We start from the raw sequence: 23,906 nt of genomic DNA, 5'->3' as shown, positions 1-23,906 counted from the left end.
TCTAGCCTTTATTTTTTGCCAGAGACAGTTCTAAACATTTTACATGTATTAATTCATTCAATGCTTTCAACAACCCTATGAAGCCACTACTGTTATAATTCCTACTTTACATAAGAAGAAGCTGAGTCACAGAGAAGTTCAGATATTTTTGTCGATGAGTCTGACTTCAGTATCCACTCTCTGAGACCGCAGATATATGTACATGTGTTACACAGAGCAGTAGAAAGAAATGTTCAGGCTGAAGTCACTGGTGTCCCTATTATTCCTCTCTGTCTCCTACCCATAGGTAACCCATTGTCTCTACCTTCAAAATGTATTAAGAATCAACTCCTTTTTATCACCTCCACTGATATTACCTTGAGCTTGGACCAAGGTCCCAAGTATTGTAATAATCTCTTACCTGTCTTATTTCCATCCTGACATCCTCCCAGCCCACCTCTCACCTTATCTTCCCCTTACACCCCCATTTTCCACACAACATCCAGGGTGATCCTCTAAAACATAAGTAAAATTATGTCTCTTTCCTCAAATGGTCCCTATTAGATGCAGAGTAAAGCCCCCCACAAGCTACAAGTCCCCATGTGGTCCTTCTCTGCCAACCTCTCTGACTTCAGCTCCTACCACCATCCCTCTTGCTTTCTTTGTGCCAGATGCTGGAGTCCTCACTGTTCCTTCAACACACCAGGTGCATCTTGTCTCAGGGCTTTTGTATAGGCTGTTCCTCTGCCCAAATACTCTCCCTCCAGATATCTTAATGACTCATTCTTACTTATTTCAAATCTGTGTTCAAATGTCACCAGCTCAGTGGAGGCTATCCTGACCAGCTTCTCCATACTCTCCCTTGAGCACATTAAAGAACCTCACTAGGACAAGTGCAATCATGGCTTCTGGTTCTCTTCTCTTCCCTCTTCCTCCTTTTTTCACTTCGGATCTACTCAAAGCCCTGCTTAGACTTGGGAAGAGATGTCACCTCCAGGTCTCTGTCCCCATGCCACCATCCACCAGGCCTTCACACACTCTAGGTACTCTCCAGCCCAGCCCAGGCTGAGGTACAAGTTCCTGAAACTCTGTGCTTGCTCACAATTCTAATTGCCACTTTCCTTCTCTCCAGGCCATCCTATTATAATCCCCAGACTGTCTCCCACACAGATCTGATTGGCTTGCTTTCCTAATCAAGAATCATCTATAGGTCTTCATCACCTACAGGATAAAAGTCTGCTCTTTGCAGATTTTTAACCAGATTCAAAACTGATGGGTATCATTCTCTTTGTCTTCTGGGCCTCAATTGTCCTCCTTTTTCTCCTCTATCCCTCTGATTCACTATTTTACACCCCCATCTTATCCTCCAAGCTCCTCTCTTTCCTTAAGCAATATAGTTTAACCCCCTCTCAATTTATTAAATTTCTATCCCCCATCTATCACCCTACTCAGAAAAATAAAGGATTGTACTCGGAATCTACCTGTCCTTCAAGATGGTTGGGGTAAGAATGGGGGGTGGTAAATAAAAATTTCCCCTTGTCACTTAAAATAAGCATTGTCGGAACCCTGTAGGAGAATAGCTAATGTTTCATGAGTCACATGGGGAAAGGCATCATTGAGGAGAAGTCATTTGAGTTGAGCCTTGCTGGATGAATAGAATTTTTCCAGGTGTTGGGGGCAAAAGGAAATATAGAAGCAAAGAAAGGAACTGTGAATCCACCCAGGATACTGGGGGAATAGTGGACAGTTTGGTTTGGCTAAGTCATAGAGTATGTAGTGGGGAGGTGGTGACGGTAAGGCTATAAAGGGAGGTGGCGGTGAAATGTGAAGGGCTTTGAATTCCTGCAAAGAGTTTTATTATTATTATTATTATTATTATTATTATTATTATTATTATTTTGTATTGCTGTGTTGAGATCAACCTGGTGCTGATGCTGGCTTTTTACTGCTTGCAGAGTAAGAACAGAGATAGCCCTACATCTAGGTTACAACAGCATCACCCAATGAAGCAAACACAATCAAGAGAACATTTGCTGACATTACTCTGGTCTCAAGAACTAAGTACTTTACCAAATACAAAATACGTAATTGAAGTTAATGTTATGAGGGTGGTGCTATTACTATTCCCATTTTGCAGATGTGGAAACTGAAACCCAGAGAGGTTACAAACGAAGTGCCTGAGAGAAAGGAGGTGACGTCAGGACTGGTTCACAAGCAGACTTCATTCCTGGCCTTTAAGAACATAGGCTAGGGGCGCCTGGGTGGCTCAGTCGGTTGGGCAGCCGACTTCGGCTCAGGTCATGATCTCGCGGTCCGTGAGTTCAAGCCCCGCGTCGGGCTCTGTGCTGACAGCTCAGAGCCTGGAGCCTGTTTCGGATTCTGTATCTCCCTCTCTCTGACCCTCCCCTGTTCATGCTTTGTCTCTCTCTGTCTCAAAAATAAAATAAACGTTAAAAAAAAAATTAAAAAAAAAAAAAAAAAGAACATAGGCTAACAGGAGAAAGAAGATATGCTTCAGGCTTATGTCCACCTATAATTCAGGACAATATTGTGAGGATTAAATGAGATAAACACATGTATTGAACTTAATTTAGCATGGGTTCTGACATATAATAACAACTTTAAAATGTTATGTTGTTGTTTTGTTGAACATTTTATTATTGTTTTATTTTTATTTTTATTATTTTTTAATGTTTATTTATTTTTCAGAGAGAGAGAGAGACAGACAGACAGACAGACAGGGCATGACCAGGAGAGGGGCAGAAGGAGGGACGTACAGAATCCGAAACAGAACCACGAGATCATGACCAGAACCAAAGTCAGACGCTCAACTGACTGAGCCACCCAGGTGTCTCTGTTATTATTTTGTGCTACATCCTATAGGAGTGACATAGACTAATAACTTTGCAGTGTACAGGGGCCTGGAATGGGCAGTAGACAGCAGTGGTCAGGGATATCCCATATCTTTTCTTCCAGTCTGGGAATCAGGCAGATCAGAGTGCATGTCCATGTTCCTAATGTAGTAGGCATTTGCCCATTTTCTTTGGGGGAATGCCCAGCATCTAACCCTATAATTAGATGGGACAGGGTTGGGAAGAGTATGCTCCTCCAACATTACAGATGATGAGACTATGGTGGTGCCTTTTTTCCTCCCACAGAAGACCAGATGAGCCACATGCTCTCTCTTTGTGATTTGCCAGCCAGGGCAGCAACAGGAAACCAGACTCGGGCAACAGCCACTTCCCCCAGGATTTAAACTTGGACTAGGTGATGCAGGCTGGAAGTCAGGTGTACAGCAGTGCCACCATGGTACAGAAGTAGATTACTTCTGCCAAGAGCCAATTTCTGCCTTCCAAAGCCAGTCTATTAATTGTTTGTTTTCTAAATGTGATCTTTCCTATAAATTCCCTTTTTGCTTAAGTGGCTGGAATTAGTCCTTGTTTCTTTAATGGAAAGCATCCTTAACCATATAACTCTGTAGCCTAATTTATAGAAAACTCCAGCAGGCCCCTATATTGTTCACTTCCCAGTGGCTGGTCACCAAGAAGATGGAACCATTGGTCTGGGTGTTATGCTCCCAGAGTTCTTCCAGCTTCCACTGAGCATCTAAAAACTTGGAATGGAACATTGTTGTTAATAGGACTTAATCACAAATGACTGTTCCTTAGAGAAGGTTAGCTTACTTACCTCTCCTCTGCCTCCAAATAAGAATGCCCTAAGCAATGTTTTAGCCAAGTCACCAGCTTGCTCCATATTTCTATGACCTGGTACTCACCACCTCCCCAGGTAGCTTATCTCATTCTGGGACAGCTCTGCTAGAAAAGTCTTTCTTCTCTTTAGCTGAAATTTGTCTCCCAGTGACTTCCTCCACTAGTCTCAGCCTTGCCTCTGAGAGTCACACAGACCTGTAAGGCAGTGTTGTGAAGACCAGAAGATTTGGAAGTCACAGTTGGGTTTAAGCTTTGGTTGTACTCCTTACTAGCTATGTGATCTTTTTAACATTTCTTTTTTCGAAGCCTCTTTTGCTTCTGTTTTATCATATGTGTAATGAGGAAAACAACCTTGACTTCCTGAATTGTGACCATGAACTAATAATGGTCCAGCAGAATCCTCAGAACAGACTGAATATTAAATAAATTGTAGCCAGTGATGACAGTGGCAGTGGTGGGGACTGTGGTATTGTTGAAATTGTCTGAACCTAAATGTCACCTCCTCCAGGAAGGCTTGCTGACTTACTCTCTGTATGTGGGATAGGTAGTTTTCCTTTGTTCCCATGGCATCCATTGCTCCCCCTCCTACCTCCATCATATTGGCTACAGCAAAAGATATAGTAATTAATTGAGGATGATGTCTTATTTATGTTTGTATTCTTAGTCCTGAGAAGGAGTCTGGATTATCGTAGACATTGAAGAAGTAGTTGTTGAATGAGCATTTCATGCTTTCCCAAGAATTTCCCAATCTCCTATGATATAGTTCTTACAACCATCCAGGCACACAGCTGGATTCCATTTTTTAAGTGGGAGCACTGAAGTCCAGAGAAGGTAAGCTATTCATTCAAGGTCACTTAACTGGTATTCCACAAGGCCCAGACTAGAATCAGGGTGAATTAGCCCAAGTTGGTTTTCCCATTTGGCCATGCTGCTTCCAGGAAGCCTCTTTCATTCAAAAGAGTGAGATTCAAAACTTAAGAGAAAGAGTTAGAGGCAAAGATCCTCAAAGGTCAACACCTTCATCCAGCCTGCTGATGAAAATAAAGTGTGGCTGGTGACTCAAGGCACCTCAATCCTCAAAGAATCCTAGAGCTCTGTAGAATTTAAAGCACTTGTCAAACTCCTCAGTGAGTAGGACCTGTGCTGGGTACTTTTTGAGCTGATTTTTAAAGAACACTTCTCATGGCAATAGTCTATCAGCAGGTGGGTATTTACTAAAGAAAACACTTTAGTGAAGATGCAGGAGCCCCACCTGGCTGGGGGCCAGGAGGACAGGTCTTGCCCTTTATGTCTATATCAACTTGAGAAAGCCACTTCCCCTCCCCTGGCTCCATGCTCTTCTTTGTAAAACAAGGAGGTTGTATTTCATTCAGGGAGGTCTCGTCCAGCTGTCTCATTATACGTTTTTTTGTTGTGGTTGTTTTTTGTTTTGTTTTGTTTTGTTTTGTTTTGTTTTGTTTTGTTTTGTTTTACTTTTTAAGTTTTTATTTTAATTCCAATTAGTTAAAATATAGTATTACATTACTTTCAGAGATACAATATAGTGATCCAACATTTCCATACATCATCCTATGCTCGTCACAATAAGTGCACTCCTTAATCCCCATCATCTATTTAATCCATTCCCCCATCCCCATCCCCTCTAGTAACCACCCATTTACTCTGTATAGTTAAGAGTCTGTTTCTTGGTTTCTCTCTCTCTCTCTTCTTTTGCTCATTGTTCTGTTTCTTAAGTTTTACATATAAGTGAAATCATATGATATTTGTCTTGCTCTGATTGACTTATTTTGCTTAGCATTATAATCTCTAGCTCCATCCATGTCATTGCAAATGGCAAGGTTTTATTCTTTTTTATGGATTAATAATATTCCATTGTGTACGTATACACATCTTTTTATCCATTCATCAATCGATGGACATGTGGGCTGTTTCTATATCTTGGCTATTGTAAATAATGCTGCTATAAATCTTATTATATGATTTTAAAGCATCAATAATTGGGCTTTATCTCCAAAGTTAGGGACTTGAAGGAAACACACATTACTGATAAAGTTAAAATACAAAGAAAACAAAATATTCTAGGAAAAGGATTGATACAGTTTTTAAAAGAAACACCAAATAGTCAAGGATTGCCAATATCTTAACATTAATTGCATGCATTTTTCAACATTCGAGATTTACATGGGACCCAATCTTTGCCTCTAGGAGTTCTTAACTTGCTCTGAACTTTGAAGAAGGGATGGGAATTTGCCAAAAATCAAGTCCTGAGAGAGCATTCCAGGCAGAGGGTGTGACATGTACAGTCAGCGAAGTGAGAATGGTTGGAAATTATACATATTTCTAACAGGCAACTAATGTATTATGCTTCTGTCCTTAACTAGGCTATAAGCACCAGGAGGGCAGGGCTGATGCAGCTCTTTCTCTTCAGTGGTTTCAGGACCCAAACCAACTGCCTAAAGACAGAGGAATGAACAAGGTGACCTCCTCGACATCTGTCGAGCTCTTACAGTATGATTGCCAAATTAGAGTCACTGAGTGTGAAATCCTGGGTCTCTGTCTTCTTGGTGCTCTTCTAATTCTGTTATTTATTTTTAACACAAAATTTCTGCATGAGCTCCAAGTCAGGACCCATGCCCTGACATAAATGGGGCTCTTTATGGTGCCGATGAGACACAATATTTGACATTGGGATCATTCTAGAAAATCCAGGGATGCCTGGGTGGCTCAGTCAGTTAGGTGTCCTATTTTGGCTCAGGTCATGATCTCATGGTTCATGAATTCGAGCCCCACATAGGGCTCTGTGCTGACAGCTCTTAGCCTGGAGCCTGCTTCAGATTCTGTGTTTCCCTCTCTTTCTGCCCCTCCCCTGCTCATGCTCTGTTTCTCTCTCTCTCAAAAATAAACAAAAATTAAAAAAAAAAAAAAGAAAATCCAAATTTGTGGAAGTCAAATTTATATGTAACCATATAATGTATGCTTTTATTCTCTTGAGTTGGAGATACTCTTGACTTTTTTTTTTTTTTACTCTTTATTATCTTTTGTTTCTTCTTCCAAACTGTGAGCCCAGTGAGGGCAGGGACTATGTTTGTGTCATCTTGCCCACCTCCACTCCAACTTATCTACTACAGACCCAGGTGCAGAGAAGGTTCATTATATCTATTGAATGAATGAGTGAATGAACGAATGTATGAATGAATACCCCGAAGATGTGCAAACAAAGTTTAGGTATTAAAGACATATTTTGAAAAGCATTTAAGTATCTGTTACAAGCTAGATGCTTTCACAATAACCAATTAAGGTAGGTATTATTAATCCTCATTTTATAAGTGAGCAAATAAAATCCAAGAGAGATTTGACCTTTAGAAGATCATTTGACAACTACTAGGATATAGATCTGGGATTTGAGCCAAGATCTTATGGATGCAAGGATGGTCTACAGTGACTTTTTGAGGTCCCCCAGCCATGGGTAAGGCTGTGTGATCTATGAAAGAGACCCCAAGCTACTCCTATCTGCTCTTCCTTTATTGGTCTCTTCCTCCTCTGCCCATAGTTCCAGAGAATATTATTCAAATAGCAAATAAATAGCTCCATCTTGTTAAGGGCATCATGCCCATCCTAGCTGTCATAATGGCAGCTAGAATGAGAGCAATGATTTTAATTCCCCTCCTTATGATTTCCTTTTCATCTCTAAAGGATAGAGAATAAGACAGCTTGGTGGCTCCAGATCAATCTCATCTGAGCACTGTGGGGCTATATGCTCCTGGAAGGGTGGCACTGACAGGCAGAGTGTACGAACCACACATGCAATTGTCTCTCAAATGCAGCAGTTTTCCAGCATTACCAATGAGCTGGATTGGATTAAGTATATTTGCACCAAAAGCAAAATAAATATTGCTTTATTTAATGTCACTAAAAGGTTGGGATTCAATTGCCCTTGGCCTGAGGCACCTTCCAGCTGTATTGATTGGCCAGTGTCGGAATGCCAGGCAATCTGTCATCAACAGCTCCTGCAAAATGCTTAGCAGGTGGAGTGGGCTCTACTATGGTGGAGATGGAGGACAGTGGGCAGCGTCCTTTGTCCCAAACACAAAGGATAATTCTAATATATCCCACTCCCTATCACCACCACTAGGATATTTAAAGCATTTCCCTCACATTCCCTCTTAGACTATCACAAGGATGTGGCCTGGGCTATAAAGGTAAAGCAGAGGATGGATAAGAAAATACGTTCCGAGTTAGAAGGACTTGGGTTTGTGTCCCAGATCTACCACTGAGTAGTTTGTGACCTTGGACAAATTCATCTGTTTTGCTCAAAGACCTGAAAGCACCAGGAGGGCAAGAAGTGAATCTATTTCATTTGCCATTGAGTATTTCATACTAGCACAGTGCCAGATACACAGCCAAACCTCCATTAAACTGTATGAATAGAGGTTCAGAAAGTGTAAGTAATTTGTCGTAGTCCAGAAAGGACAAGTGATACAGGCAAGACTTGAACCCAGTCCGCCAGGTCTAAAGCCTATATTCTTAGCTATCACTCTATTCTCGATTTTTTAAATGTGTATTTATTTTGAGAGAGAGAGAGAGAGAGAGAGAGAGAGAGAGAGAGCGCACACCTGCAAGAGGGGGAGGGGCAGAGAGAGAGGGAGAGAGAAAATCCCAAGCAGCCTGAGTAGTCAGTACTGAGCCCAGTGCAGGGCTCCATCTCAGGAACTGTGAGATCATGACCGGAGCCGAAATCAAGAGTTGGATGCTTAACCGAGTGAGCCACCCAGGCGCCCCTCTCTCTATTCTCTTACCAGTCCTGGGAGTCAAGTCAGCACCCGAGTGAGGGGACTCATGTGAGGTGAGGGGTGGATGCAACATCCTTAATTTTTAAATGGGGAAACTGAATCTCAAATGGAAGTTGACATGAAAAGTACCTTTATGCAAGTTGACAAAAGGTACCCCCTCCAAGTTAGCAAATAGGTGCCCCTTCCGAATGGGTGAAGTATGCTTGCTCTGGCCAGACATGTGGTTGGGAGCAGTCACAGTTGGCCTTGGCCCTTCACCAGGAGTCTTCGGGCAGTGCACAAGTTGTGTGTGCATGTGAGGTGGTTCAGAACATTCCCAAGGTTCATAGCAGAGCTAGAATGAGGTAGGACTTCCTACCTCTAAGGGTCAGCAAGATCTTTACCCTGTAATGGTGGCCTTTCTGGCAAGGTGGTGGGATCGGGAAAGGGAGTACTCAAACCACACCTGGAAAAGGGATCATCTTTAACCTTAAAATTCCTGTGCCCTTTCTCCCAGAACTTATTACTAGTGGATAAGGAGAAGCTTTGTTGGAGTGCCTTCTCCATTCTCATGGAGAACATGTGCTCTGGGGATTCAGCCTCCTCCCTCCAGTCTCCTGCTTGGCAGCAATACCAGGCTTGGGGCAGGGGCATTCCACATTGTGACTTAAAACAATTCTGGGGCTCCTGGGTGGCTCAGTTGGTTAAACGTTGGACTCTTGGTTTTGCTCAGGTCATGATCTCATGGTTCGTGAGTCTGAGCCCCACATTGGGTTCTGCACTGACAGCACAGAGCCTGCTTTGGATCCTCTCTCTCCCTCTCTCTGCCCCTCCCCTGTTCCTGTGTGCACACTCTGTCTCTCTCTCTCAAAATAAATAAATAAACTTAAAAAAATTATTAAAGAAAAAACAATTCTGAGAGCCAGTCACCAATTGGAAGGACCCAAGATTTCATAAAACCCTATCATCACATTTCAAAGACAGGGAAACAGAGGTCTAGGTCACATAGCTATAAAAAGTAGAGCTGGAAGTTCATTCCAGAACCAATAGATTATTTTTCCCTCCATAAGAACACTGACAGGAGTCAAAAGAATCATTTAACAAGACCCAAGGGGGAACATTTTCTAAAGGAGTGCACTGGCTCTTGGGGCTAGGAATCATCTCTTTGAGTTTTTTAAGTGAGAAAGGGCAAAGGAAACGCAAAAGAGAAGAAAAGTCCTTTAGGCCTTCACCAGCTCTGGGAGCAGGTGAGACCCCTGCCCACCTGGTCTGAGCCTGAAAAGTGGCTTAGTTTGCATGCAGACTCTGGAGCCACATTGCCTGGATAAGATCCTGGCTTCGGCCACATATTAGCTGTGTGGCCTCTCTGTGGCTCAGCCCTCATCTGCAAAATGTTGATCTTGCTACCTCAGAGGGCCGTTTTGAGGATTAAACGAGATCAGCCGTGGAAAATGTTGGAGACAACTGCCTGGTTTGAGATGAGTGCCACACATATGTTAACTGGTCTTATAGTTTGGTCTTGGTATGACTGCCAGGGCCCTCCACAAATGGGTCCTCACTTACTCCTCCAGCTTCTTCAACCATGTCCCTAATCTGTATACCCCACAAGGCTTACAAATTTTATATCCTATGAACTAACTGCAAGAAGGTGCCCCTTCCTGTGGGCTGATGCAATTCCTCCAAGTCACAGGCTGATCAGGCTTAGGCTGCATGCCAGCCTCCACCTGCCTTCTTAGCTGGTGCCTTTGTGTGGTGTGTGAGCCTACACTGTGGTCTGCAGCTGCTGCAATGTGCACCAGCCATGTCAGACCACTTGGCATTCTCCAAGACTTTCTGCTCACTCAGGACTCAGGCAGTAATGTGGAGGCTAGGCACTGGGGCTTCAAGGCAGCTCCCTGGTTTTGACTCCTGGATCTCCTATATCTCAGGACCTTGGGCTAGTTGTTCAACCACTTTATGTGCTTCCGTTTCCTTGTCTGTAATATGAGGATAATACAAGACCCTACCTCACAGGTTGAGGGGGTTGTTGGGAGGAACCTCCCATTGCTTTCAGCCCCAACAGGGACTCTTGGTCTCCAGCAATAAGGAGAATGGCTTCCTTTCCATCCCTTGTTTCCATTCCCCCAAGGGAGGCAATGAGACTTATCTGATTGGTCCCCTTGAGGAAAGGGGCAGAGCCTGTTGGCCCTGACTCTCCAGGCCTGGCTTGCTGGGATCAGTGACCCTTCTGGGAGGGACCTCCTCTCTGCTACATGGTATGCCTTCTGAGAGGCATCTCACCTTCTGCTTGGCCTGGGGCTGGTGGCGAAGTTGAACTTTGGGGTGAAGTAAAAGGAGGTCAATTTTAGCCACATAGATAAACCATGCCTTCCAAATCCTGATTTTACCAATAATAAACTTGTATTTTGACCCCTATCTTTATGATCCCTCAATCACCTTCTAAATTGGTAGAAGTAGGGAGAGAGTAGGATCAGGAGTATGATGAGTTCCATCTTCAGTGGAAATAATACATAAAAACAGTTAGAACAGGGCCTGGTAGCTTGTATCAGTTCAATTAATGCTTGTATTGTTATCAACACTGTTATTACCTAACATGATTATTCCTCTGTTTTAGAACATGTTGACAATCTCCCCCCTGGCGAACTCCCCCTCATCCTTTGAGGCTCACCTCACCAACACCTCCTCCTTGAGGTCAAGCACAGGGCAAAGTCCACCTCAGGCCCCCAGTGCCTAGTATGAAGTGTGTGCTGTGTCAACATCTGAAGGAAAGAAGGTGGGGAGGGGGAGGAACAGACAGAAAGAAGAAGGGGAAGAAATGATTGAGTGGAAAGGCTTCTTAAGCAGAGTTGCCAGGAAAGACACAGGTGTGAGCAAGAGCAGGCCAGTTCAGGGCCCTGCAAACGGCCCAGGAAGGTGAGGGGAGCGGATGGAGGATGTTAGCACAAGAGCAAGGTGGACAGTGGGAGATGAACCTGAGAAAGATGTTCCTGGACACTGCATGCCTTGAATACCAGGCTACGGGGTTTAGCTTCCTTCTAATGGCGAACAAGGAGCCACAGGAGGATTTTACATAGACAACTAACACTATTCAAGTGGTTTAAGAACTAAGACTGGAAATGACAAAGTTGTTGATTCTACTGTTTTGCTCCTCCAGAAACCCCAGCCACTCATTCTGGGTTACTGTCTCCTCAGAGGCCTGCCTTTGCCATAGAATCAATTATTACAATCAACTTGCTATCAACTCTAACTTTGAAATGCTATTCAGCTGCTTGCAGGGACAGAGATGGGGGGCTGCCTCCACAGACATCTAGCCATCTGGCCTTTTCTGTGGAACCTGGCTGGGAAGCTCATTTGAATAATTGGTTTTGGCGGTATGCACTTGTGGGTTAGACACCTGATTACACTGCCAGCCCCAATGTCCTTTCAACCTCCTTAGAAACATCGCTCAGGTTACATAAAGCAGGAGAGAGTTTCTGGGAGGTGAGGCTCTGTCTGGCCCCTGTTGTCACTTGCACTTCATCTTGACTAACGATGGAACTCACTCACTGTGTGACCTTGAGCAAGTTACTTAGCTTCTCTGTGGCTTGGTCACTTCTTTGTTCAAAGAGAGAGAGTGACTCCTACCCTGTCTATGTCACAGGCTTCTTGTAAGGCTCTAAGAAAAGGTGGGGGAGTTGTGACCTAGAAGAAATGCAACTGGAAAGATGTAGGTTAAGGAGAGCTCAATGTCAGGAAGCAATGTGCATGTGGGCTGTATCAGGAGAAGTACGTCCCCAGAATTAGGCTTGTGATGGTCCCTTCCTACTCCTCCTCCACTAGCTAGCTCTATGAACTTACGGGACTTTCCTAATCTATCTATGCCTCAGTTTCCTCATCTGTAAGGTGAGAATAATGACAGAGTCGTTCTGAGAATTAAATGAAACACTACATGCAAAATGTCTAGAACACTGGCAGGCCCAGGAGGTTCAACAGAGGTGAGGTGTTCATCATCACCATCACCATTATTATCATTGTCATCATCATAACTGTTCAGTTCTGGACACTAGGCCTGAAAGACAGACAACAACAAATATCTGGAGCTTGTTGAGAGGACAGCAGGAATTATGGGGAGAAGAGTGGATTTCAGACTACATATGAAAAGTCCCATGGCTTTGGGGGATGTCCAGCCTGGAGAACAGGAGTTGGCAGTGGTTGGAGTAGACAGTGGGGAGACGTGCAGACACACAGTCTTCAGACAGCTGAAGGGCTACCACGTAGAAGATGGACTAAAACAGAATAATCCTTCAGGGTTGAAGCAGAAGGGATGGGCTGGGGGGTTTAGCATGAATCCAAACCTTCTCTAACAGTCCAAGCTGGCAGCTTGGTGATGTTTTGGAAGCCAGAGAACCACACCCAAGCCTGGAGGTGGATGAGAGGAGGGGGACCCGGCTGTCATTCAGGGACACTGCTGAGGAAGAGCATTGGACTAGAGGTCTCAGCTCCCTTCCCACCCCAAGGCTTATGGGTTCTGTGACAGAGCCACCAAATGGGGAGAGTGTGGCTGGGATGGGGAGGGAGGCACAGTGAGAAGGGGCTGGCAGCACCTCTCGGTGAGGTGGTCCTTGTAATGGGCCTCTGGTTTCCATTTCTAGCTTGATGAAAAGTGCACAGTTTTTATGCTGTCAAAGAACAAATAGAATATCCCCATGCACTTTACATTTTACACAGCTAAATCTGTGTTCTACCCTATTTTGGAAAGTTTAAAATGTTTCCTCCTTTGGATGCTGAGGTGGGCGAGGTCAGCAAGTTATTATGTCTGTGCATGTGTATGTGTGTATGTTTGTATGTTGGGAATACCTTGTCTGGTATCACCCTCTTCCATGCTTAATGACACTTTGCTGTGCAAATCTCTTTTACTGTCTGTGTCTGGTGAATTCCTATATAGCTTTCAAAAACCCTCCCTCGCCACTGGCAGTCAGAGGGAAGCACTGCCTGAGTTCAGGACACGATGTAGCAGGAGGTGACCTCCATAGTAGGCTAGGGTGGGACTGCCTGGATTCATAAACCTGCTCGGACCCTTCCTGCTGAGGCACCTGGGGCATGTTCCTGGCTGCCTCTGTGCCTCAACTTCCTTCTGTATTTAAAATGGGGCAGGGGGGCCTGGGTGGCTCAGTCGGTAAGCGTCCAACTTCAGCTCAGGTCATGATCTCGCGGTTCGTTGAGTTCGAGCCCCACGTCGGGCTCTGTGCTGACAGCTCAGGGCCTGGAGCCTGCTTCACATTCTGTGTCTCCCTCTCTCTCTGCCCCTCCCCCACTCATACACTGTGTCTCTCTCTCAAAAATAAATAAACATTAAAAAAATTTTTTTTAAATGGGGCAAAAGAAACAGACTCATAAATACAGAGAACAAATTGGTGGCTGCCAGGGGTAGAAGATGGGCAAAATAGGTGAAGGGGATTGAGGGGAACCACCCTCCAGTTATAAAATAAGTCCTGGAGATAAAAGTACAGTATAGGGAATAAAATCAACAATTTATAATAACGTCTGGAGACAGATGTTAACGTCGGCTTACTGTAGCGAGCACTGAATAACGTATACAATTGTCAAATCACCATGTTTACACCTGAAACTGATATTAATATTGTGTATCAACCGCACTTAATATGAATCCTTAAAAATGTTATTTTGAAATTACATTTTCATTGGAATTGTGTAAAAAATCTTTCTCCTTTAGTTTTTGACCACTTTGAAAAAATTCCCTTGTGCATTAACTTTAGATGTCCTTTAGTTTTCTTTTTTGGTTTTCTAATAAGTTATTCAAGATTTTCTTATGGATTTCAGTGGTTCCTCATATAGTGATTGAATATTTCCCTACTGTGTTCTTTAGTTCTAGTATGTTATGTTTCGTTACATAAAAACTTTTCATATGAAAAAGATGGGCTCTATCACTACCTCTGTCACAGGGCTGTTGCAAGGGTTAAATGAGATGATCTTATGGCTAATGTACAGTGAGTAGGCACTTAGACATTACCTCTGTTATCTAGGCCTCCGTGGCATCACACACACACCCCTCTAATACAAACACAGGGCTTCTTATTGGCAAAGGCTGCCTCTGATTCCCATCTGCTTCCCTAAGGCCCAGCGCAGGGCCTGACACTCAGCAGGCCCTCAATAAACTTTAGTTAAATTGGATTTATTGCACTGGAGCATCCTTTGTTATGTGAGATCGCCAGGGCCAGGAGACATACTGTGGTGCGGGTCCACAGATGGGAGAAGCATCCATTTCCACCGCGGGGTCTGCAGTGGTGCCATGCTATGAAGCTGAATCATTTCGGCACCACCCAGAGGGGTTTGTTGCTCTCCCCCACCTCCACGTTCCCAAGAAGCACTGAGGTTTTCTGAAGATGAGAAATTTCATAGCATCCTGCTATCTTTTGGGTAACTGCGTATTTTATGATGACTAATAGGCAATTACTATGGTAATATTGCAATTCAGCATGTGTGAGGTTTGGGAAATGAGAAATTATGGGTAACTACTTTGGACTCATTTCTATGGTAACAAAAAGTAATTGTCATTAAATACCGGTTATACTGAGGCTGTACCTGGTAATTATAGATTTTTATGCCCAGAAACATAAATAAAACCAATAAATTTATTCAAAGGTCTATGACTGTTTACTTATACGTGGCTCTATGGAATACACAATGACAAGCACCTAATTAAGAAATGCAAACCCAACACAGAGTTCCATATTGTCATATGGAGATGGAGAGTTCTGTTTTTCAAATGCAAGGCAACTCGTGCATTACACATGCTCTGAAGAAATCAACTGCAGTGGGGTACAGGAGGGGGTGGGGCCTTCTTCTCTGCAAAGGGAGTGATGGGGAGAAGGAGGTGGCAGAGACTGTGTACAAATGTTGCAAGGGGCGTGGGCAGCCACATCTAACACAGGACATCGAGAATTGCCAACTCAGTGACCTGACTCGACTGGTGACCGACTCAGCCCATCACCCCCTACCCCAATGGCCTTCCAATTGGGAGCTGCCTTGCAGCTTCTTGGCTTTATAATGCCTGAAGTTACAAGATCCATCTCTCAAGACCTCTAGGCCCCAGATCTCCCAGAACCCTTCAAAGATGCTCACATGGCATCAGTAGTAGAACCATTCTTATTTTTTTTTAACTGTGGTAACATACACATGACATAAAATTTACAGTCTTAATCATTTTTAAGTGTACAGTTCAGTGGTATTAAGTACATTCATAATGCCATACTATCATCACCACAATCCATCTCCAAAAGTCTTTCTATCTTGTAAACCTGAAACTCTATACCGGTTAAACACTGATTCCCCATTCCCCCCTTTCCTCTAGCCCTTGGTAACCACCATTCCACTTTCTGTCTTTGTCATTTTGACTACTCTAAGTATTTCATATAAATGGAAACATACAGTATTTGGCTTTTTGTGACTGGCTTATTTCACATAGTATAATGTCCTCAAGTTCATCCATGGAGTAGCCATGCCATTTTTGACAAAGCCTCTGCCCAGTGCTTCTACTAAGTGATGGAAGATGCTTTCCACCTCATTATCTTCTTCCAAGAGGGAAGGGAGAAACTGAGACCAGTGGAGAGAAGTGTCTTACCCAAAGACAACAAGGCTCAGGAGAGTAGGGAACATTAGACTGCCGGTTCTCTGCTTCTACCTCCAGCTTGCAAGGCAGAGGCCAAGCCTGGGAATGCAGAGTGTCACCATGTGACTTTGAACATGGTTCTTCACCTTTATATGCTTGGTTTCCCCTTTGCTCAAATGTATATAATAAAAACTGACTTTCTTTTCTCAAAGAGTTGTTGTAGAGATCAAATGTGGTTTTTAAGTGCGTTTAAAAGTATAGTGTCCTGTACAGTAACATGTGGCTGCGAACCAGAGTTTGGTAAATCAATAATAGCAGCTCATCATGGTATTCATGCCATCTCAGTGTAATGTGGGCAAGACAGTTGGGCTTAGGAGGCCATGTAGGTGCAAGTGAAGGGTTGGGAAGGGATGGCATCCAGCCATAGCTACTCTGCACTGGGATTGTAGCTCTGTGCCGGGGCACTATCACTAAACACTACTGTTGGGTTTATTTATTCACCCAGAAAATACACATCAGAGGCCCATTCTGTGCTGGGCACTCTGACAGGCTTTGGGGACATAGGTAGACAAAGTCCTGACTTCATGGAGTCTGCAGTCTAGAGATGGAGACTGTCATTAAATGAATGGTCACATAAATCCCCGCATGATCACCAGCTGGGGCCAGGGCTATGAAAGGACAGTGCAGAGTGCCTAGAAAGAGCACAGTGGGAGGCCTGCTCTATCCTGGCAGCTCTGAGAAGGCCTTCCTGTGAGTTGGCATGAAATCTCGGATTGAACTGGAAAGCAGGCCAGTGTAAATGGAGCACAGTAAGTGAGACAGGACGTACAGTTGCCCTGTGTCACTGTTATACACCATAACATCGTTGCTATATTTTGACATCATCTATTGTGGCCGGCTCCTGTGCAGTATGAGTAGAGTATGGAGTAGAGTCTGTAAACTAGTGGAGGCCCTCCCTGCTCCTCCTGGAGGCCACAGTCCAGGTGCAGATATGGCAGTCTGGTTAGTAAATGCCACCTTCCTCATAAAGAGCATTATCAGTCATGTGGTAGCTGCCACCATTTGCAGTTAAATGCTAATTTACTATAAATACCATAGTATAGGTGTTTGTGTCATAAATATAATTTTACATGATTACATCTGTGAAAATCTCCTGCCTTTCCTTCCTAGATTGGATTATCTGTCTCTTTAATGTAGAAGAAGAAAAAGGGGGGAGGAGGAGGAGGAGGAGGGGGAGGAGGAGGAAGAGGAGGAAGAGGGGGAGGGGGAGGAGGGGGAGGGGGAGGAGGAGGGGAGGAGGGGGAGAAGGACAACGACAGGCATGAGGGCAGGCCTGTCTCATTCTTCACACAGGGTCTGGCATGTCTGGTGCAGCCTCAGGGAGGAACACAGACCTGCATGTCTGCCTGCCTCTCACAGGCCACATGACCTAAGGGGGATTATTTCACTTCACTGAGGCTCAAGAGACTGAATATCTTGAGGGGATGTTAGGAGTGAAAGGGAGAAGGACAGAGGCAGCGATGTGACTGTCCGTCTGTGTTCCAGCCGGTTTCCAGCAATGTGATGAGTTCCTCTGAGGTCGGGCTCTGTTTACTGCCCTAGAATGCTGACAAGTATCCTTCCCTCCCTCCCTCCCACCTTTCCTTCTGTACTCAAACTAATTTGAGTAGATTTTCATTATTTGCCAGCAGAGAAATCTCAGCAAGCACCCTCCTTCACCAACTTGTGTGAGGATTAAATGAGATAAGTGTATGAGTGCTTGACATGGCACTGGGTGGGCAAGCAGAATTCTTGGAATGCTATTTCCCAAAATGAGTTTAATAAACCGTAACACCATTCGGGGCTGGGGAAGTGGCAGTGGAGGGGGTGAGGGATGGAGGGGGAAACAAGTTTCCCCTAAAACACTTTCCCTAAAAGTGTTCCCTGACTTATCTTTGGAAACACCGGATACTATAACCCCTCTTAGATTCCTGTTGATTAGCATATTCAGAACTGAAAGATCTTATTATAAAAGAACACATTTAGTTGTGCTTAACTCTGTGTTTCCCAAACTTACTCAAACTCTGTGTTCCTTTCTCCCCTATAACGCTGAGGCATGTCCCCCAGGAAATGGGACACACTGCTGTAGTCAGGGAAGGCTGGTCTAGAGCACCTCTAAGGCACCTTGAAGCCCTCAATCCGGAGTCTTTATTATTATTTTTCACCTTCTCCAAACGTTTAGTAGTGAATTCTCATGACTGTTAGGCTCTTTGTCGCAACTCAGAGCTGTTTTAGCAACAGGATTAATGCCGGTGGTTGGGGTTTTTCTCCAGCTCTTATAATAAGAAACACATATTTTCACTAGGAAAACGTTGAGAGTTTAAACTTCAGTAGAGAACCATTTCTGAGGGTTGGCGCTCTTTTATCCTGAAATCCCCATATCACAAAATCTAGAGCTTGAGGACGTACAGAAAGCATCTAGTTCCCCATCACCACCCCATTGGCCATCTGAAGCCCAGAGAGGGGAGACATTTTGGTCAAGGTCACAGACCTCTTTCCAACTTGCCATCCCTGGACAGCAGATGATGACATAAATAAGTGTGTAGAGTGGACAGTATTGACCTCTTTCTGACCACTGTCGCTCTTGTAATTAAACAGAAATGTTAACATAAATCAAACGGTCTTTCCACCACCATTATCACTAACGGTGCATTCTGTCCAGGGAAGGTGGAAAGGCATTGCTCTCAGGCCTGCAGCAAGCCATAAAACCTTCCAGTGCTAATGAACCATTGCTTGAGCCAATTAAGAGAGAAAGGAAAACTGTCTTTAATTAAGGCATCACATATCCCATGGGCTCTCTCTAACTTATACCCAGAGGTACTGCAAAGCCCCTCTGGACCCAGTTGCCATGCTTTTGGAAAGAGTAAATCAACTCTGTTTAAAATGGACCTGTCTGGGTATTTAAAAATTTGGGTTCTAATCTGAGCTGTACCACTGACCATGGGTAAATCCCATCTCATGTGTAGACCTTGGTTTCTTTCTCAATAAAATCATCCTTTCCTTCACTCAAATTCATCAAATAGTTTTTGAGCATCTACTGTGGGCTTATCCCTGCTGCCCAGAATCAGGGACAAAAGGACCACTAAGGCTCAGTCCCTGTTCTTTGCTGGCTTGAAGGCCAGTGGAGTCCACACAATGGGATAAGTCTTGTTCAACAACCAGGCCTGTGGGAGCTTAGAGAAGGGAGTAACTAATTCTGCCTGGGGGGGTTGGGGAATGCTTTGCAGAAGAGACATGAGCTGCATTGTGAAGAAGGGTTAATGAGTTAACGAAGGGACAGCATGTTCTCAGCGGAGGGTGGCCTTGAGGAAGGTAAGGAATCAGGGACCAATAGGACATGTCTAGGGAACTAGGCTTTGCTTAGTGTGGCTAGAGCAACAGTTCTAAGAGTACAGGGTGGGAGGGGAGGCAGAAAGGAGGACAGACAGGCACCAGGTCACACAGAATGAATGTTACAAGTTGTGGGACTCATCCACTCTAAAGAGGTATAATGAGGGCAGTGAAGTTAGACAGCCAGTGGTTCATTGGCTGTGTGACTCTGGGCAAGCCTGTTGCCTCAACTGTCAAATAAGAATAATAACACTATCTCAGAGGATTCAATATTCTAGCAGATGACCCACCGGGCAGTGAAATTTTAGGCTATATAAATTATGGTGTTCATCCCAGAGAAAGAGAGTTCAAGGTCTGAGCACATGAGTGAGTGTGGGGCTGGCTGGTATGCCCACATCTGAGAGAAATGCTGTTCAGATGACCTGGGATGCCACTCTCCTTCATTAATGATCTCCAAAAAGAAACACAGAATCAAAATAGTCATCACTGTAACCACCATATGATACTCTGCAAAGCACATTAGTCTCCACCATTTCTTTTGATTCTCCCCAGTACCCTGCCAGGTACATGATCATTGCCTTCATTATGCAAGAGAAACTGAGCATCAGACTGGAAAGCAAATTCCCCAAGGTTACACGGGAAGTAGGTGCCAAAACTGATTCTAACTCTCTTGATTCCGGGTCTAGTGAACTGACCAGAAAACCCCAGCAAGTTACCTCAGGTGGCTGTGCATGAAACATCCAAGGCTCATTAGCCACATTCTCAAAAGCTAGGGTGAGACTTCCTCTAATGAACTCATGGGTAGTAGGAAAATTCTTTCTCAAAAATATATTCCCCTTTTCTCCTTGCTTCCATCCCACCATCCTGTGACTGCCAGCTTCCAAGCATTCTCCCCTGCCCCTTACCTGTAATTGCCTAAGTAGACTCCATCAGGGTTGAGCATTGGTGCAATCTTGAAGACCAGGTGTTCCCGGAGGACACGGGCAATAGGGTGCTGGCTTATGAGGAAGTCAATGATCCCTAGGGAAAGAAAAGCATCTGGGTTAACCTCGAAGTGTTTCAAGAGGGAGGAGCACATTTTACCCAGCTTGGAAGCAGTAAAAGCTCAAAAGGTGAATTTTGACCTGTGTTGTCAACCATCGTGGGTATGTGGCTATGGATTAGGTGTTGCCTGGCAAATTTTATAAATATATCTCTGTTTCCAAGAGACAGTTCCAAACATAATGTTGAAGCCCATGGGCAGAAGGGAGAGCACATTTCCTGCTGCATAGCCCATGAGAGCTTCTAAGAAAGGAGTATTTGAGTTATGCCTTGGAGGGCCTGGGTTTTGACAGACAGAGATGAGGGAGAGGCAGGATAACCCTAAACAATGAATTAAGAGATGCTCTCCAATGGCTAAGTGTTGACATTGGACTGGATGATTATGTGTTCAGGGACTCAGGGATCTAAACCCTCCTGTTGCTGAGGCAGAGAGAAGGGATTTGGTTAAAGTCACATGAAGAGAGAAAGGCTTCTTCAATGTCCCTACTCTGCCCCTTTCCACTTTGAGGGCCCTCTGTTCACAGACTCTAGGGCTGGCTGTCCTCGCTGATTCTCACTGGCACCAACACCACTTGCCTTCAGGTCACCAAATTTAGAAAAGTTGAATTCTCCATGACTGTACCCCCTCAATCAGGCAGTCCCCAAGTCTCTTCCTTGAATCTAGCAAATCTGCCCTTCATCTCCATCCCTCTGCTGCTCGTCTGTTCTAGGCCACCACCACATCTGGCCTGAATGACTGCAAACACTTTTGGAATGTGCCCTCAACAGTGCAGCTAAAGGGATCTTCCTGAAGGGCGAATCTGAGCCTCTCACCGCCCTTGCTGACTTCCTTCTGGTGATGGTCTGCATAGCCAGACAGGAGAGGGGCTCAGGAAACAAACAACCTGAGTCCTCATGCCTCCCTTCTCTCCTCCACATTTCTATCCCTTCTTCAGAGACCTGAAAAAAAATAAGCAAAATGGAGCTCTGGCATTCCATGAAATGACTGTAGAGCTGGAGAATGGTAGGGAAGTGCACGACCCACCCAAGGTGTAGAAGGGAACTCCTTTCCTGCTGGAGAGAGAAGGAAAGGCATCAAGCAGAAAGAGGCTTTGAACTGGGCCCTGAAAGATAAGTATGTTTTGACAGACAGACAGGAGGAAGCAGCAGGGTAACTAAGAACGATCCATGTGCCAGCGGCAGGCACTTAGCTCCTGGAATGATAAATGGCTCCACAGCATATCCTAACTCTGCTGTGACCAGTGAGCAACATCTCAGGCTTTTCATTAGGCCAGGGCTCAGAATCCATCGGCAGCCGAAAGCCAGTTGGACATCATTTACTTCTCCACCGACGCGGCAGTAGACCAGATGCCCTAATTTATTTGTTGGTCTTCATATTAAAGCTGCAGTTTGCCAGTAAACAGGCAGGGTAATGATACCAGGTGCCCTTGTTAGGGGCTAATAATTGCTTAATCTGTCCACTAATTGACCCCAGCTCCCGGGGCAGCCCTCCATCAAGGAGCCAGCCTGCACTCAGGGCCTGGCCATGCTGCCTCAGAGAATGGCAGAGAATGGCTTCTGGAAATGGAGTAGCTCATCGTGATCCATCCTCCTTCACAGATGAGCAGATTAATTGGGATGCCAATTAGGCAGCTAATAAAAGGATGAGAGAAACAAAGCCAGGCCAGAAGCTGCAGCCACCCAGAGCTCCCTCTCCCACAGTGAGTGTGGGGCAAGGAGAGGAGAGGTTTCAGACTCCTCTCTTGGCTTGAGGTCAGATACAGTTCAACAGGGAATGTTGAATCATTCCCATAGATCAGGAAGTTGGTAGGCGAGCCTTTGCAAGTAGAGAGGAATATGAGGAGAAATAGTGGAGAAAGTAAGAGCGCAGAAGAAACGCCACCCCCAGCCACAGGCCAAAAGCATTGCATAGACTGAGAAAGCAGAAGGACCTGGACACCTGCATTCAAACCCTAACTGGTTATTAGCTGGAGAAGCTGCCAGCTCTCTCTGCCCAGTCTCCTCATCTTGATACAGGGATTGTAATACTCAGTCTGGAAGGTTACTATGTGAATGGGCTAAAATGCCTGTACTTTAACTGCCTGACACAGAACCTGAAAATTGGGCTTTACTAAAGATTGAGAGGCAACGAGGGGAGAAAAAACAGAATGGGATTTGGAACTGGGGATCCTGGTCTGTGAGGTTTGCTAGCTATGGGATCTGGGAATAAGGATGCCAAATTGAAGAAGCCAACAAACCAGCTGTCTGAGAACTTGGGTTCTAGTTGTGGCTTAGTTACTGGCTGAGTTTTACAAAGTCTCCAGCCTACTCTCATCTTTAAAGTTAGGAGAAAGAAGTTGGTAATTCTCAAGGACACTTTCCATACTGGCAGTCTGTAATTCCATGTTTTTCTTCCTCTCCCCCAAAGTAGAAGGATCTTCATCTATCAAGTGAGGAGAATAATCTCCCTCCTGCCAGGAGACACAATCAACCTCCTTAGATCAATCTTTGTTCCTTTGGTAAACAAGTTTGCTGGGTCCTTTCCCTTGAACTCATTTAATCAGGAAGGTGGAAGAATGCAGGACAACAGGAGGGCTGGAGGCTTGAGAGCCTGGGGTAGAGGCAAAAAAAGTGATAGATGATCTGAAATTACAGCCAGGTCACAGAGATCACTGCTCTGGGCCAACCTTGGCCTGGTCATGATGAACCTCGCCGTTCAACCCCAACTGGCCATTCATTGTTATTTCTCCTAGTGTACTTAGTTCAGGGCAGCGTACACAGAAGGTGCCTAATAAATGCCCTTTAGGAGACTGGCCCCAGGTATTCATTTAACCTTGACAGAGTATAGGGTTAACTGAACTGAAAATCACTCAGGGCTATGTCCGTGCTATAAGCCTAGCATTCCAAGATACATAAGTGGTTCCTGTCATAGAAGGTGCATGGTAGGCGAGAAACACCCACTCTGGTGACTGGCAAAGGCTCAGGTGGGAACAGTCCAAGGAGCCATGAGGACCCAGAGGGCCTGGGAAGGGACTACGGAAAAGGGAGACGTAAAGGATGAGTAGAATGAGCCGGATGAAGGGATGCCAGAAGAAGTTGCTCCAGGCAGGGGGGTCCTGCATAAAGGATAGGAGGTGAGGAAGAAGACGGCCTGGCTTCATGATTAAAGGCATAGACTCTGAAACTGGACTACCTGGGTTTGAATAGCTGTGTGGCCCAACCTCTTGGTTGCTCAGTTCCTCATCAGATAAGGAGAGAATAAAATTACCTTGTAAGTTATTGTGGGGATCTCAGTGAGCTAATAGCAAAGGGTCTGGCACATAAGAAACTTATATGTATGTTGTCTGAATCATTGCTCCTACTTGGTTTGGCTGACGCTGTGGGGATGAGAGGGTGTTGAGATAGAAAGGGAAGAGGTGAACAGGGACTTGCCAGTTCAGCTGAAGGATA

At 44.7% G+C, this 23,906-nt stretch overlaps 1 protein-coding gene across 4 annotated transcripts in view; it reads right to left on the bottom strand.

Annotated features, from left to right (window-relative positions):
- Positions 1 to 23,906, bottom strand: part of LOC131504751 (BEN domain-containing protein 5) — a 1,495,810-nt gene that overhangs the window by 105,475 nt on the left and 1,366,429 nt on the right. For all 4 annotated transcript variants that reach the window (XM_058717439.1, XM_058717441.1, XM_058717440.1 and 1 more), the window contains exon 8: positions 20,342 to 20,456. In XM_058717439.1, the coding sequence (XP_058573422.1) occupies positions 20,342 to 20,456 (115 nt within the window). The remainder of the gene's footprint in view (positions 1 to 20,341; positions 20,457 to 23,906) is intronic.

The sequence above is a fragment of the Neofelis nebulosa genome, chromosome 2 (genome assembly GCF_028018385.1).
Source record: "Neofelis nebulosa isolate mNeoNeb1 chromosome 2, mNeoNeb1.pri, whole genome shotgun sequence".
Classification (NCBI taxonomy): domain Eukaryota; kingdom Metazoa; phylum Chordata; class Mammalia; order Carnivora; family Felidae; genus Neofelis; species Neofelis nebulosa.
This window is presented reverse-complemented; position numbering and strand designations above follow the sequence as displayed.